Below are 18,105 nucleotides of genomic sequence, written 5' to 3' on the forward strand. Positions count from 1 at the left end.
CACTCACCCACTCACCGACTCACTCAGCCACCCGCTAAGTCACTCAACCACCCACCCACTCACCCACTCACCCACCCACTCGCTAAGTCACTCACCCACTCAGTCACTCACCCACTCACCCACTGGCTAAGCCACTCACCCACTCAGTCACTTACCCACCCACTCACCCACCCACTCAGTTACTCACCCACTCACTAAGTCTCTCACCCACTCAGTCACTCACCCACCCACTCACTCACCCACCCACTCACCCACCCACTCACTCACCCACCCACCCACTTGCTAAGTCACTCACCCACTCAGTCGCTCACCCACCCACTCGCTAATTCACTCACCCACTCAGTCACTCACCCACTCACTCACCCACCCACTCGCTAAGTCACTCACCCACCCACTCACCCACCCACTCAGTCACTCACCCACTCGCTAAGTCACTCACCCACTCAGTCACTCTCACCCACCCACTCACCCACCCACTCGCTAAGTCACTCACCCCCTCAGTCACTCACCCACCCACTCACCCACCCACTCACTCGCTAAGTCACTCACCCACTCAGTCAGTCACTCACCCACTCACCGACCCACTCACTCACCCACCCGCTAAGTCACTCACCCACTCAGTCACTCACCCACTCAGTCACTCACCCACCCACCCACTCACCCACCCACCCACCTACTCATTCACCCACTCGCTAAGTCACTCACCCACTCAGTCACTCACCCTCCCACCCACTCGCTAAGTCACTCACCCACCCACTCAGTCACTCACCCACCCACGCACTCACCCACTCACTCACTCACCCACTCACCAATCCACTCGCTCACTCACCCACTCACCCACTCACTCACCCACTCACCCACTCACTCACTCACCCACCCACCCACTCACCCACTCATTCACCCACTCACTCACCCACCCACCCACTCGCTAAGTCACTCACTCACCCTCCCACCCACTCGCTAAGTCACTCACTCACCCACCCACTCAGTCACTCACCCACCCACTCACTCACCCACCCATCCAATCGCTCACTCACCCACTCACTCACCCACTCACTCGCTCACTCACCCACTCACCCATCCAATCGCTCACTCACCCACTCACTCGCCCACTCACTCGCTCACTCACCCACTCACCCACTCCTCACTCACCCACTCACCCACCCACTCGCTCACTCACCCACCCACTCGCTCACTCACCCACTCACCCACCCACTCACCCACTCACTCACCCACTCACTCACCCACCCACTCACTCACCCACTCACCCACCCACTCACTCACCCACTCGCCCACCCACTCACCCACTCACTCACCCACTCGCTCACCCACTCACCCACTCACCCACTCACCCACCCACTCACCCACTCACCCACTCACTCACCCACCCACCCACTCACTCACCCACTCACCCACTCACTCACCCACTCACTCACTCACCCACTCACTCACCCACTCACCCACCCACTCGCCCACCCACTCACCCACCCACCCACTCGCCCACCCACTCACCCACCCACTCACCCACCCACTCACTCACCCACCCACTCGCCCACCCACTCGCCCACCCACTCGCTCACTCACCCTTCCCCAACCCACCCGCTCGTCTCACCCCCTCTCCGCGGCGAAGGAGGCAAGTGACCCGAAACGTCGCCCCCTCCCCCACCCCCGTCTCCTCGCTGTTGCGGTGTGTCAAGCAAACAAAAAAAACACATCGCCACTCTGGGAGAGACAAAGGCGGCCGTGGCGGGGTTGCGGTGTTTACCACCCACCCACCCACCCCTCCCTCGTGTGCTCTCTAACATCACCTTGCCCGAGCAGTCCGTCTAGGCTACCCGGGGGACCTTTGTCTTTGTGTGTCACCACTTGGTGATTGTGTAAAGGTGTTGGAAGTCACGTGACGTGACGAGGTCACGGTTCTTCACGAAGTCACGTGACGAGGTCACGGTTCTTCATGAAGTCACGTGACGAGGTCACGGTTCTTCATGAAGTCACGTGACGTGACGAGGTCACGGTTCTTCATGAAGTCACGTGACGTGACGAGGTCACGGTTCTTTATGAAGTCACGTGATGAGGTCACGGTTCTTTATGAAGTCACGTGATGAGGTCACGGTTCTTTATGAAGTCGCGTAACGAGGTCACGGTTCTTCATGAAGTCACGTGACGAGGTCACGGTTCTTCATGAAGTCACGTGACGTGACGAGGTCACGGTTCTTCACGAAGTTACGTGACGAGGTCACGGTTCTTTATGAAGTCACGTGACGAGGTCACGGTTCTTCATGAAGTCACGTGACGAGGTCACGGTTCTTCATGAAGTCACGTGACGAGGTCACGGTTCTTTATGAAGTCACGTGACGAGGTCACGGTTCTTCACGAAGTCACGTGACGAGGTCACGGTTCTTTATGAAGTCACGTGACGAGGTCACGGTTCTTCATGAAGTCACGTGACATGACGAGTTCACGTCACGTGACGAGCTCACGTGCCGTGAGGTCACGCGGTGCCTTGAGGTCACGCGGTGTTGTGAGGTCACGGTATGTTATGAGGTCACGCGATGTTATGAAGTCACGGGACCACGTGACGCGTTCACGTGATGTCACGAGGCCACGTGGGTGTTAGGCCACGCGACGTTACGAGGCCACGTGACGAAGGGGGGGGTCACGTGGACTCCTCCACCTCCTCCCCCCACAGCGTTCCGCTCCGTGTTTTCCTCAACACCAACACCACCACCCCCAGCTCCACCTGCCACCCGTCACCCTCCAGGTGACCCAGACCACGCGTCCCTTCGCTCACGGCCTCCTCACTCTCCACTAAACCACAACTGTTAACTCGCTTTTAGTTTTTTCACCAGGCTCATCATCGTCATCACCACCACCACTAGCACCACGTGTAAATGTCAATTACAGACGCATAGGAGCCCATAGAGATACACAGAGACCCATAGACTTAAGTAAAACGACACTTTTTAAAAAAAAAAATTGTAACCAGGCAAAGCCCTACCACGAAGCTGCCATCTAGCATGTCAACCCAGTGACACAATCATCATCATCACCAGGCAGGAATTTACAGACGCATAGAGCCCCTATGAAGATGCGCAGTGACCCGTAGTTTATTTGACCGTGTAAGGAGCCAACACTGTAACCTGCTATGTAGCTGTTTCTCAGAACGGCTGCTGTCTGGAAGTGAGTGCCCTTGATCATCGTCACGTGGACATTTTATAGCATCAGCAGCAGCAGCAGCTGCAGAGACGGCAGCGGCCCAAGTAGTCTATAAACGCGTGACTTTTGATTCTAAACGTGGAGGGGGAAATGCGGAAGAGCCTGGATAAAAATGAACGCGACCACCGCGGGGAGAGAGACGCACAGATTCCAAATATACAGCAGCAGCAGGCATCGTCAGGGTCAGGATCGAATGTCCGACCTCCTGTAGACCAGGCGAGGTAGTCAACATCTCCCAGCCACTGTGATGATGATGAGAGCGAGAGAGAGAGACGCACAGATTCCAAAAATACAGCAGCAGCAGCAGGCATCGTCAGGGTCAGGATCGAATGTCCGACCTCCTGTACACCAGGCGAGGTAGTCAACATCTCCCAGCCACTGTGATGATGATGAGAGCGAGAGAGAGAGAGACGCAGATTCCAAACATACAGCAGCAGCAGCAGGCATCGTCAGGGTCGGGATCGAACCCACGACCTCCTGTGTACCAGGCGAGGAAGCTGTCTGCGTGAGTCTGTGGGTCTCTGCGTGAGTCTATGGGTCTCTGTGTGAGTCTGTGGGTCTCTGTGTGAGTCTATGGGTCGCTGCGTGAGTCTGTGGGTCTCTGCGTGAGTCTGGGTCTCTGTGTGAGTCTGGGTCTCTGTGTGAGTCTGTGGGTCTCTGCGTGAGTCTGTGGCTCTCTGCGTGAGTCTGTGGGTCTCTGCGTGAGTCTGTGGGTCTCTGCGTGAGTCTGTGGGTCTCTGTGTGAGTCTGTGGGTCTCTGCGTGAGTCTATGGGTCTCTGTGTGAGTCTGTGGCTCTCTGCGTGAGTCTGTGGCTCTCTGCGTGAGTCTATGAGTCTGTGTGTGAGTCCATGTGTCTCTGTGTGAGTCTATGGGTCTCTGTGTGAGTCTGTGGGTCTCTGCGTGAGTCTGTGGCTCTCTGCGTGAGTCTGTGGCTCTCTGCGTGAGTCTGGGTTTCTGTGCCAGTCTGTGGCTCTCTGCGTGAGTCTGTGGCTCTCTGCGTGAGTCTATGAGTCTCTGCGTGAGTCTATGGGTCTCTGCGTGAGTCTATGGGTCTCTGTGTGAGTCTGTGGGTCTCTGCGTGAGTCTATGGGTCTCTGTGTGAGTCTGTGGGTCTCTGCGTGAGTCCGTGGGTCTCTGCGTGAGTCTGTGAGTCTCTGCGTGAGTCTATGGGTCGCTGCGTGAGTCTGTGGGTCTCTGCGTGAGTCTGGGTCTCTGTGTGAGTCTGGGTCTCTGTGTGAGTCTATGGGTCTCTGTGTGAGTCTGGGTCTCTGTGTGAGTCTATGGGTCTCTGCGTGAGTCTATGGGTCTCTGCGTGAGTCTATGGGTCTCTGTGTGAGTCTGTGGGTCTCTGCGTGAGTCTATGGGTCTCTGTGTGAGTCTGTGGGTCTCTGCGTGAGTCCGTGGGTCTCTGCGTGAGTCTGTGAGTCTCTGCGTGAGTCTATGGGTCGCTGCGTGAGTCTGTGGGTCTCTGCGTGAGTCTGGGTCTCTGTGTGAGTCTGGGTCTCTGTGTGAGTCTATGGGTCTCTGTGTGAGTCTGGGTCTCTGTGTGAGTCTGTGGGTCTCTGTGTGAGTCTGTGGGTCTCTGCGTGAGTCTTTGGGTCTCTGCGTGAGTCTGTGGCTCTCTGCGTGAGTCTGTGGGTCTCTGCGTGAGTCTATGGGTCTCTGCGTGAGTCTGTCTCTGCGTGAGTCTATGAGTCTGTGTGTGAGTCCATGGGTCTCTGTGTGAGTCTATGGGTCTCTGTGTGAGTCTGTGGCTCTCTGCGTGAGTCTGTGGCTCTCTGCGTGAGTCTGTGGCTCTCTGCGTGAGTCTGTGGCTCTCTGCGTGAGTCTATGGGTCTCTGTGTGAGTCTATGGCTCTCTGCGTGAGTCTGTGGGTCTCTGTGTGAGTCTATAGGGTCTCTGCGTGAGTCTGTGGGTCTCTGCGTGAGTCTATGGCTCTCTGCGTGAGTCTGTGGGTCTCTGTGTGAGTCTATGGGTCTCTGCGTGAGTCTATGGGTCTCTGTGTGAGTCTGTGGCTCTCTGCGTGAGTCTGTGGCTCTCTGCGTGAGTCTATGAGTCTGTGTGTGAGTCCATGTGTCTCTGTGTGAGTCTATGGGTCTCTGTGTGAGTCTGTGGGTCTCTGCGTGAGTCTGTGGCTCTCTGCGTGAGTCTGTGGCTCTCTGCGTGAGTCTGGGTTTCTGTGCCAGTCTGTGGCTCTCTGCGTGAGTCTGTGGCTCTCTGCGTGAGTCTATGAGTCTGTGTGTGAGTCCATGGGTCTCTGTGTGAGTCTATGGGTCTCTGTGTGAGTCTGTGGGTCTCTGTGTGAGTCTGTGGCTCTCTGCGTGAGTCTATGAGTCTGTGTGTGAGTCTGTGGTTCTCTGCGTGAGTCTGGGTCTCTGTGTGAGTCTATGGGTCTCTGTGTGAGTCTATGGGTCTCTGCGTGAGTCTGGGTCTCTGTGTGAGTCCATGGGTCTCTGTGTGAGTCTACGGGTCTCTGCGTGAGTCTGTGGCTCTCTGCGTGAGTCTGTGGGTCTCTGTGCCAGTCTGTGGCTCTCTGCGTGAGTCTGTGGGTCTCTGCTTGAGTCTGAATGTGCCACTCCCTCACGGCACTTGGCCCACGCAAGTCGTAGGGACTACACGGGGGAGCTTTGTCTTTGTTGTGGCTGTGTGCGCGTGACCGCGTGGGCCGGGGTAACTCCACGTGCCTCTGAGCGATTTCACTTCCCTGCCCCGAGGCTCGTGACAACACGTATATACACACAACACGTACACACACACACACCACGTATACACACACCACGTATACACACACCACGTATAAACACACCACGTATACACACACAACACGTACACACACACCACGTATACACACAACACGTATACACACACCATGTATACACACACAACACGTACACACACACACCACGTATACACACACCACGTATACACACACACCCACGTATACACACACACCACGTATACACACACCACGTATACACACACCACGTATACGAACAGACCACGTATACACACACACCACGTATACACACACAACAACAACCGCCATTCGCCACTAAGTGGCGGTGACGTCACCACGACGCTTGTGCCAGGCCATGTGCACCTTGAGGCCACGTGAAGTGTCGAACGCCCGCTGGCAGGAGGTCACGGGGCAGACCCAGGTGCCACGGGTCGACTGACTGAGATGACTGGCTGATGCACCACCTGTGCCCGCTACTGTGCCAACCTGCTGTGCTTTAGCCACCCGGCGCTAAGCTCATTGTTGCGAGCGTCGCTCCTCCGCCCTCCGTTGTTGTTGGAGGGCGACTGCCTCCAACTGCCCAGCAGCGTCCTTCACGAGCCTCCTCCACAGAGGCCGATCTTGACACCACTGGTACCAGTCATCGGCAAGTCCACTCAGCTCCACGTCCTCCTGTACCACATCACTCCATCTCTTCTCTAGCCCGTGCGGCGCCCGTTTAGCCCCCTCGATCCGGCCGAACAAAAGCTGTTTCGGCATGCAGTGGCTGGGCATGCTGGCTACATGACCCAGCCAACGCTGCCTTGCCTGCCGGAGGAGCTCACCGATGGGACCGTGCCCAGATCTTTCAAAGATTTGTGAGCTCACACAATCCAGCCTGGTTAAACCCAGGATGGATCGTAGGCAGGCTAGCCTAAATGTTTCCAACCGGCGAAGATGTTCCATTAGGGGGGTCCACGTTTCGCAGGCGTAGAGAAGGGAGGGAATGACCGTGGCCAAGAAGACCTGAAGCTTAGTGCGGAGCGACAGACCAGGTAGCTTCCACACAGCGTTACGCAACCGATGAAAAGATATTGCCGCTCGACTGATTCGGAGTGAGACATCTGCTGTTAAACTGGAGCCGGTCATAAGCACACTGCCCAGGTATGGGAAACTCTCCACTCTCTCCACAACTGCCCCATCACCGATTGGAAGTTGTGGGGGTGGAGTGTCCGATGGTACAAAATACCCAGGCAGGTGCTTAGTTTTGGTGGGGCTGATGGTAAGGCCCCATCTCTTAGTGGCACGCTCCAGTTTCAGCAGCAGCATTGTCTCCAACTCCTCCTCTGAATGAGCAGCTATTACCAAATCATCAGCATACATAACGTGGTTGAGCAATAGGGAGCCATCCCTTGACCGCACCCGGGCATCGATCAGCCTCCCATAATATCTGTACCAAATGGAGATTCCCCCGGTACAGCTATTGAAGGCTTCACGAACTTCGTGGTCAAAACAGATGTTAAATAATATGGGAGCCAGAGGACATTCCTGTCACACCCCAAGGTGTACAGGGAATGGCTCTGACTCCCGGCCACGTAGTTATACCCGGGCCCGCTCATCATCATGAAGGTCCTTAATGATCGTGAGCAGAGGGTCAGGGACTCCAAAAGCACGAAGAACAACCCAGAGCACAGGCCTACTGATGGTACCATAGGCTTTGACCAGGTCAATAAAGCAGAGATGTAGGTCTTGTTGGAATTCCCTACACCTCTTATGTAGCAGACGGACAGAAAATATGGCATCTGTGCAGGACCGCCCTTTCCTGAAACCGCATTGGGGCTCCGCAAACCTCTCCTCAGCGTGCCTGGCAAGGCGATGTTGAATAATCCTTGCCAGGACCTTTCCCGACACACTGAGGAGTGAGATGCCCCTGTAGTTGTTACAGTCTGTGCGGTCCCCCTTCTTAAAAAGGGGGACCGCACAGACTGTAACAACTACAGGGGCATCTCAGTGAGGGGCATCTCACTCCTTCTTAAAAAGGGGGACCACCAGGGCATCCTTCCAATCCTGCGGAACCCGTCCAGTGGTCCAGACTGTTATGATGTCATGAAGGGCAGTCTGTGCACAAACGCCACTCTCCCTCAGCATTTCGCTTGGGAGATCATCTCTACACACACACACGCCACGTATACACACACACCACACGTATATACACACACCACGTATAGACACACCACATATACACACACACCACACACACCACGTATATACACACACACCACGTATATACACACACACCACGTATACACACACCACATACACACACACACACCACGTATATACACACACACCACACGTACACACACACAACACGTATACAGTGTATGATGAGTGAATCATACAATGATTCACTCATCATACACTCACACAACCAATGACCCATTCACTCATCATACAATGATTCACTCATCATGCACTCACTCATCATACGCTGACTCACTCGCACATCATACACGCGCACAACCACTGACCCATTCACTCATCATACAATGATTCACTCATCATACACTTACTCATCATACGCTGACTCATACATCATACGCTGACTCACTCGCACATCATACACTTGCACAACCACTGACCCATTCACTCATCATATAATGATTCACTCATCATACACTCACTCATCATACGCTGACTCACTCATCATACGCTGACTCACTCGCACATCATACACTTGCACAACCACTGACCCATTCACTCATCATACAATGATTCACTCATCATACACTCACTCATCATACGCTGACTCACACATCATACAATCACTCACACTACCACCGACTCACACATGATACACTCACTACCATTGACTCACTCACACATCATACACGGGGAGTGTCATTCTGACAGCTATGGCTGCAAGTTTGTTCGTACATGTTATGTATATCGTTTATTGTTTAATTGGAATCAAAGTTCCCACGATTACCGTTGTTAAAATTGTGTTTTATTGCTTTATCTTGGTGATTTCTTTGCGGAAGTGCGGAGTTGGCCTGATAACTTTAATCTAAATTGTCTCATGGTTGTTATTGTTCGTCTTGCATCACACTGGGATTGTTGCACGCGGCGTTGTGATACGGTGTTTTTTTTCTTTTCTGGAAGCTTTTGCCGGTCTATTCAAGGATGTTTCTGTTGCGCATCGCCGCTCTAAGATGTTTCTCTGCTCGTGTTTTGTTCGTCGCGATTGCAACGAACAAAATATGAAACTTGAAACTGGTAGGGGTAGTGACAGTGATGGTGGGGGGTAGTGATAGTTTGGGTCGGGTAGTAGCAGGATGATGTTGGGCTCGGGCAGGGATGGTCCTCGTGCAACGTTGCAAAAAGTGTCCCTGAGTTTTGCATCGAGCAAAGTGCATGTTGGTGTGTTTATATGAGTGTGTGTGTGTGCGTATATTGTGGGGGGTGTGGGGAGCGGTTAGCGCGCTGCGCTATGAACCCGGCGACCCGAGTTCGATTCCCCCTGACGGCCAACACCTAGTGACGATTATCCGAACCGGTCCTGGGCCTCCCCTAGGTCGACTCGGCCTCAAATGAGACCCATACACTCACCACACAGAGACCCATAGACTCATCACACAGAGAGACATAGACTCACCACACAGAGACCCATAGACTCACCACACAGAGACCCACAGACTCATCACACAGAGACCCATAGACTCACCACACAGAGACCCATAGACTCATCACACAGAGACCCATAGACTCATCACACAGAGACCCATAGACTCACCATACAGATACCCGTAGACTCACCACACAGAGACCTGTAGACTCATCACACAGAGACCCATAGACTCATCACACAGAGACCCATAGACTCATCACACAGAGACCCATAGACTCACCACACAGAGACCCATAGACTCACACAGAGACCCATAGACTCATCACACAGAGACCCATAGACTCACCATACAGATACCCGTAGACTCACCACACAGAGACCTGTAGACTCATCACACAGAGACCCATAGACTCATCACACAGAGACCCATAGACTCATCACACAGAGACCCATAGACTCATCACACAGAGATCCATAGACTCATTACACAGAGACCCATAGACTCACCACACAGAGACACACAGACTCACCACACAGAGACCCACAGACTCATCACACAGAGACCCACAGACTCATCACACAGAGACACACAGACTCATCACACAGAGACCCACAGACTCATCACACAGAGACCCATAGACTCACCACACAGATACCCATAGACTCATCACACAGAGAGCCATAGACTCACCACACAGAGAGCCACAGACTCACCACACAGAGACCCACAGACTCACCACACAGAGACCCATAGACTCACCACACAGAGACCCATAGACTCATCACACAGAGAGCCATAGACTCACCACACAGAGACCCGTAGACTCATCACACAGAGACCCATAGACTCACCACACAGAGACCCGTAGACTCACCACACAGAGACCCACAGACTCACCACACAGAGACACACAGACTCATCACACAGAGACCCACAGACTCATCACACAGAGACACAGACTCATCACACAGAGACCCACAGACTCATCACACAGAGACCCATAGACTCATCACACAGAGACCCATAGACTCATCACACAGAGACCCATAGACTCACCACACAGAGACCCATAGACTCACCACACAGAGACCCATAGACTCACCACACAGAGACCCATAGACTCACCACACAGAGACCCATAGACTCATCACACAGAGACCCATAGACTCACCACACAGAGACCCATAGACTCACCACACAGAGACCCATAGACTCACCACACAGAGAGCCATAGACTCACCACACAGAGAGCCATAGACTCACCACACAGAGACCCACAGACTCATCACACAGAGACCCATAGACTCATCACACAGATCCATAGCCTCATCACACAGAGACCCATAGACTCACCACACAGAGACTTGTAGACTCACCACACAGAGACCCGTAGACTCACCACACAGAGACCCATAGACTCACCACACAGAGACCCATAGACTCACCACACAGAGACCCATAGACTCACCATACAGAGACCCATAGACTCACCACACAGAGACACACAGACTCATCACACAGAGACCCACAGACTCATCACACAGAGACACAGACTCATCACACAGAGACCCACAGACTCATCACACAGAGACCCATAGACTCATCACACAGAGACCCATAGACTCATCACACAGAGACCCATAGACTCACCACACAGAGACCCATAGACTCACCACACAGAGACCCATAGACTCACCACACAGAGACCCATAGACTCACCACACAGAGACCCATAGACTCATCACACAGAGACCCATAGACTCACCACACAGAGACCCATAGACTCACCACACAGAGACCCATAGACTCACCACACAGAGGGCCATAGACTCACCACACAGAGAGCCATAGACTCACCACACAGAGACCCACAGACTCATCACGCAGAGACCCATAGACTCATCACACAGATCCATAGCCTCATCACACAGAGACCCATAGACTCACCACACAGAGACTTGTAGACTCACCACACAGAGACCCGTAGACTCACCACACAGAGACCCATAGACTCACCACACAGAGACCCATAGACTCACCACACATAGACCCATAGACTCACCACACAGAGACCCATAGACTCACCACACAGAGACCCATAGTTTGTTTTCCTTTCCCCGCACCTCGTACTATCACGGCGGTGTGAAGGAGGTTCAACGCACACACACACACACATACCACCACTTGTAAATAAAATAACTTTATCGGCACCGAGGCTCCCACTACAATTTCATCATTGGCCGGCAAAAATCTCCCAGTTTGACGGCTTGACTCTAATGACCGGCGAGGTGTCACGGCACTCGAATTGTGAACGTTGTCGATTTACTCCCCAACGCACAAAAAACGGTGAGTGCTGAAGCGGTGACCTATTGGCAGGTTTTGTTTACAGGACTCAACCTCAGCGGTGGGCCGTGTCGTGTGTTGTTGGTGGTGTTGGTGGTGGTGGTGGGTCTAACGACACATTTATACCGAGTTATACATTTCTACTTGAAAACCTGGATTGTGAACTTTCCCGGTCACGGCAGTGCACCTTTAGCACTTATTCGCCACGGCATATCGATCTGCGCAAGATAACGTGGCGAGGATCAGGGCGGCAATCCACACGACAGTTGGGAGGGGGTGGCGGAGACGAGGCAATGCAACCGGTTACACGTTAGACTCTGGTTACACTTTAGACTCCCCGTGCCTGGTTACACGTTAGACTCCGGTTACACTTTAGACTCCCCGTGCCTGGTTACACGTTAGACTCTGGTTACACGTTAGACTCCCCGTGCCTGGTTACACGTTAGACTCCGGTTACACTTTAGACTCCCCGTGCCCGGTTACACGTTAGACTCTGGTTACACGTTAGATTCCGGTTACACGTTAGACTCCCCGTGCCCGGTTACACGTTAGACTCCGGTTACACTTTAGACTCCCCGTGCCCGGTTACACGTTAGACTCTGGTTACACGTTAGACTCCGGTTACACATTAGACTCCGGTTACACTTTAGACTCCCCGTGCCTGGTTACACGTTAGACTTTGTTTACACGTTAGACTCCGGTTACACGTTAGACTGTCCTTGCCTGGTTACACGTTAGACTCTGGTTACACGTTAGACTCTGGTTACACGTTAGACTCCGGTTACACGTTAGACTGTCCTTGCCTGGTTACACGTTAGACTCTGGTTACACTTTAGACTCCGGTTACACGTTAGACGCCCCGTGCCTGGTTACACGTTAGACTCCCCGTGCCTGGTTACACGTTAGACTCTGGTTACACGTTAGACCCCCCGTGCCTGGTTACACGTTAGACTCTGGTTACACGTTAGACCCCCCGTGCCTGGTTACACGTTAGACTCTGGTTACACGTTAGACTCCCCTTGCCTGGTTACACGTTAGACTCCCCGTGCCCAGTTACACGTTAGACTCCCCGTGCCTGGTTACACGTTAGACTCTGGTTACACGTTAGACTCCCCTTGCCTGGTTACACGTTAGACTCCCCGTGCCCGGTTAAACGTTAGACTCCCCGTGCCCAGTTACACGTTAGACTCTGGTTACACGTTAGACTCCCCGTGCCCGGTTACACGTTAGACTCTGGTTACACGTTAGACTCTGGTTACACTTTAGACTCCCCGTGCCCGGTTACACGTTAGACTCCGGTTACACGTTAGACTCCCCATTCTCGGTTACACGTTAGACTCTGGTTACACGTTAGACTCTGGTTACACTTTAGACTCCCCTTGCCCGGTTACACGTTAGACTCCCCGTGCCCAGTTACACGTTAGACTCCGGTTACACGTTAGACTCCCATTGCCAGGTTACACGTTAGACTCTGGTTACACATTAGACTCCGGTTACACGTTAGACTCCCCTTGCCAGGTTACACGTTAGACTCCCCCGTGGCAGGTTACACGTTAGACTCCGGTTACACGTTAGACTCCCCGTTCTCGGTTACACGTTAGACTCTGGTTACACGTTAGACTCCGTTTACACGTTAGACTCCGGTTACACGTTAGACTCCGGTTACACGTTAGACTCCAGTTACACGTTAGACTCCGGTTACACGTTAGACTCCCTGTGCCTGGTTACACGTTAGACTCTGGTTACACGTTAGACTCTGGTTACACGTTAGACTCCGGTTACACGTTAGACTCCCCTGTGCCTGGTTACACGTTAGACTTCGGTTACACGTTAGACTCCGGTTACACGTTAGACTCCCCGTGCCTGGTTACACGTTAGACTCCGGTTACACGTTAGACTCTGGTTACACGTTAGACTCCCCTGTGCCTGGTTACACGTTAGACTCCGGTTACACGTTAGACTCCGGTTACACGTTAGACTCCCGTGCCCGGTTACACTTTAGACTCTGGTTACACTTTAGACTCCGGTTACACGTTAGACTCCGGTTACACGTTAGACTCCGGTTACACGTTAGACTCCGGTTACACGTTAGACTCCCCGTGCCTGGTTACACGTTAGACTCCGGTTACACGTTAGACTCTGGTTACACGTTAGACTCCCCGTGCCCGGTTACACGTTAGACTCCCCATGGCCATGCAGAAACCATCAAGGATTAACAAACTCTCTCTCTTACTCTCTCTCCCCCTCTCTCTCTCTTACTCTTTCTCTCTCTTACTCTCTCTCTTACTCTCTCTCTCCCTCTCTCTCTCTTACTCTCTCTCTTACTCTCTCTCTCTTACTCTCTCTCTCTCTCTTTCTCTCTCTCTTTCTCTCTCTCTTTCTCTCTTTCTCTCCCCGTGGTGATCGCCGCGTGGATTCCTTCCCTCTGGGGGTTTTCCCTCCCCTTCACGTTTCACGCCTTGCGTGTCGTAAATGTCCACGTGATGATGGTGGTTGATGGTGGTTTATGGTGGTGGTTGATGGTGGTTTATGCTGGTGGTTGATGGTGGTTGGTGGTGGTGGATCGTGGTTGGGGGTGGTTTACGGTGGTTGACGGTTGACGGTGGTTGACGGTGGTTGGTGGTGGTTGATGGTGGATGATGATGGTTGACGGTGGTTGACGGTTGACGGTGGTTGACGGTGGATGACAGTGGTTGACGGTGGTTGGTGGTGGTTGGTGGTGGTTGACGCTGAATGACGGTGGATGACGATGGTTAACGGTGGTTGGTGGTGGTTGACGGTTGACGGTGGTTGGTGGTGGTTGGTGGTGGTTGACGGTGGCCGGTGGATGATGGTTGATGGTGGTTGACGGTTGTTGACGGTGGTTGACGATGGTTGACAGTGGATGATGATGGTTGATGGTGGATGATTGTGGTTGACGGTGGTTGACGGTGGCCGGCCACTTCCTCGAGCGGCCATTTTGCTTCCGACAAAATGGCCGCCGCCATGCCCCAGTGGGGTCTCGCCCACCTTGCCAAGCGAGCCCAGAATAGTTTTGGTTTGCGTAGCGATTTGCTTGCCTCGTCCCGTGCTCCGCATTGCTCTCGTGCTTGCGTGTGCTCTGTTATTGTAACTCTCTGACCTCCGTCGCCTCGGCTGGATATCTGCGGGCGGGGGGGGGGGGGTGGTGCTGCGGGGGGAAAGCGAGCTTCACAGCCCATCGGATTCCTCCTTCCTGTCGTACGACGGATAAAGATTCCGATTCCGATTCGTGCGGCCAGCGTAGAGCTGCAGGGATTTCCCGAACCTCTGCCCTTCGTAGCGAGGCCATTTGGTGGTTCCCCCGTGGCCCAAGTGAGAACCGCGTGTCTGGAAATCGGCGGCGGCGGCGACGCTTGCCAAGCGACGGGGGCTGAACCTTGCACGTTCCGCAGTCGCGGAGAGACGCCCGCAGAGACGCGGAGACACTGAGACCGTCGGAGAGACGCAGAGGCACACACAGAGACACACACACACACAGTCACGGAGACACAGAGACACACACAGTCACAGAGACACACACACAGTCACAGAGACACACACACACAGAGACACACACTCACAGAGACACAGTCACAGAGACACACGCAGAGACACACACACAGAGACACACACACAGAGACACACACAGTCACACACACAGACACACACACAGACACACACAGTCACAGAGACACACAGTCACAGAGACACACAGTCACAGAGACACACACACAGAGACACACAGTCACAGAGACACACGCAGAGACACACACACAGAGACACACACAGACACACATAGCGGCACAGGGTCACGGAGACACACGCAGAGACACACACAGACACACACACAGACACACACACACAGAGACACACACACACAGAGACACACACACAGACACACACACAGAGACACACACACAGTCACACACACAGACACACACACAGTCACACACACAGCGACACACACACACAGACACACACACAGAGACTCGGACTGTTGGGGTAAGTGCTGCTGTTAGCCAGCGGCAGCGCGGACCGGACGAGGTAGTCACGTGGTTGACCGCACGTGACCCGGGCCGCCTTGGGTCCCGCTGTAGCACGCGAGAATTCCTCGTCGTCAGCGTCGAGCGCCTTGCGGCGTTCACAACTTCCTGCTCTCGGTCTGATGCAACTGGTGTTTGTGTGTGTGTACACGTGCGTGTGTACAGGTGCGTGTGTGTACACGTGCGTGTGTACAGGTGCGTGTGTGTACACGTGTGCGTGTGTGTACACGTGTGCGTGTGTGTACACGTGTGTGTGTACACGTGTGTGTGTGTGTACACGTGTGTGTGTACACGTGCGTGTGTGTGTACACGCGTGTGTGTACACGTGTGTGTGTGTACACGTGTGTGTGTGTAGACGTGTGTGTGTACACGTGTGTGTGTGTGTACACGTGTGTGTGTGTACACGTGTGTGTGTGTACACGTGTGTGTGTGTGTGTACACGTGTGTGTGTACGCGTGTGTGTGTGTGTACACGTGTGTGTGTGTGTCCGGTGGCCCAGCTGTTAGCGCCTCGCCGCGCCACGAACCTAGCGGCCCGGGTCCTGGGCCTCCCCTAGGTCGACTCAGCCTCAAACGAGTAACCTGGTGCCACTGGGGAAGACAAAGGCGGCCGGGCGTGGTGCTGGCCACCCACCCCCTCGTGTGCCCGTTACCGGCCTTCGCAAGCGTTCGCTAACAGCACTTGCCCCGACGGTGTGTTGAGGCTACACGGGGGACCTTTGTCTTTGTGTGTGCGTGCAGACGAAAGGCATCCCGAACCTCACTCGCCATGGACTTCCTGCCGGCGCTGTTCAAGTATATCGATGACAATCAGGAACTCTACGTGAAGGTGAGTGAGTGAGTGTGTGTGAGTGTGTGTGTGAGTGAGTGTGAGTGTGTAAATGAGTGAGTGAGTCTGTGTGTGAGTGTGTGAGTGAGTGTGTAAATGAGTGAGTGAGTGTGTGTGAGTGTGTGAGTATGTGTGTGAGTGAGTGTGAATGTGTGTGTGAGTGTGTGAGTGTGTGTGTGAGTGAGTGTGTGAGTGTGTGTGAGTGAGTTTGTGTGTGAGTGAGTGTGTGTGAGTGAGTGTGTAAATTAGTGAGTGAGTGTGTGAGTGAGTGAGTGTGTGTGTGAGTGTGTGTGTGAGTGTGTGTGTGATTGAGTGTGTGAGTGTGTGTGAGTGAGTGAGTGAGTGTGTGAGTGAGTGTGTAAATGAGTGAGTGAGTGTGTGAGTGAGTGTGTAAATGAGTGAGTGAGTGTGTGTGAGTGTGTGTGAGTGAGTGTGTGTGTGATTGTGTGAGTGAGTGTGAGTGTGAGTGAGTGTGTGAGTGAGTGTGAGTGAGTGTGTGTGAGTGAGTGAGTGTGCGAGTGTGAGTGTGTGAGTGTGTGTGCGAGTGTGTGTGTGTGATTGAGTGTGTGAGTGTGTGTGAGTGAGTGTGTGTGTGAGTGTGTGTGTGAGTGAGTGTGTGTGAGTGAGTGTGTGTGTGAGTGAGTGTGTGTGTGAGTGAGTGTGTGAGTGAGTGAGTGAGTGTGTGAGTGAGTGTGTGAGTGAGTGAGTGTGTGAGTAAGTGTGCGAGTGTGCGAGTGTGTGAGTGAGTGTGTGTGTGAGTGAGTGTGAGTGTGTGTGTGTGAGTGTGTGTGAGCGAGTGTGTAAATGAGTGAGTGAGTGAGTGTGTGTGTGAGTGAGTGAGTGTGAGTGAGTGAGTGTGTGTGAGTGAGTGAGTGTGTGTCGCGGTGCCGGACGGGCAACTCTGTCGTGGACAGCGCTGTGGGGGGAGATCCAATTTTGATTGGCTCCTCCCCTCATGGCATATGTGTCCACCACAGGGGCTAAACGGGGGCTCTGGACGGGTGCGAGGGGCTGGTAACCCCTTCACCTTCAATTAATTACCACGAAACCACGAATTAAACTGAAATATGTAATAACTAAGCTTGTGCCGGAGGCCCCGGGGGGCCAGGCGTCTATGACGTCTCCTGGCCAAACCCCAATTGGCGGAGCCAGGAGATTGAATACCTACCCTCGGGGCTACTCCAGAAACAACGAAAAGCCACTACGGGTGGCCACGTGGAATGTTCGAACGCTCACTGCAGAGGAGAGGCTGCCACTCCTCTGTCGGGAGCTGGACCGGTACCGCCTGGATCTATGCGGCATTCAGGAGGTCCGGTGGACCGGCTCTGG

General features: G+C 53.6%; 1 protein-coding gene across 3 annotated transcripts in view; it reads left to right on the top strand.

The window, feature by feature from the left end:
* Nucleotides 1-18,105, top strand: part of CNDP2 (carnosine dipeptidase 2) — a 49,742-nt gene that overhangs the window by 1,251 nt on the left and 30,386 nt on the right. For 2 of the 3 annotated variants that reach the window (XM_076054973.1, XM_076054975.1), the window contains exons 1-2: nt 16,047-16,065; nt 16,689-16,776. In XM_076054973.1, coding sequence (XP_075911088.1) covers nt 16,717-16,776 — 60 coding nt within the window. In that variant the 5' untranslated portion in view covers nt 16,047-16,065; nt 16,689-16,716. Of the gene's footprint in view, nt 1-16,046; nt 16,066-16,688; nt 16,777-18,105 lie in introns of those variants that run through there. The other variant, XM_076054974.1, reaches the window with a different exon arrangement.

The sequence above is a fragment of the Petromyzon marinus genome, chromosome 69 (genome assembly GCF_048934315.1).
Source record: "Petromyzon marinus isolate PM22_M1 ecotype Great Lakes invasive population chromosome 69, UKy_Petmar_22M1.pri1.0, whole genome shotgun sequence".
Taxonomy (NCBI): Eukaryota; Metazoa; Chordata; class Hyperoartia; order Petromyzontiformes; family Petromyzontidae; genus Petromyzon; species Petromyzon marinus.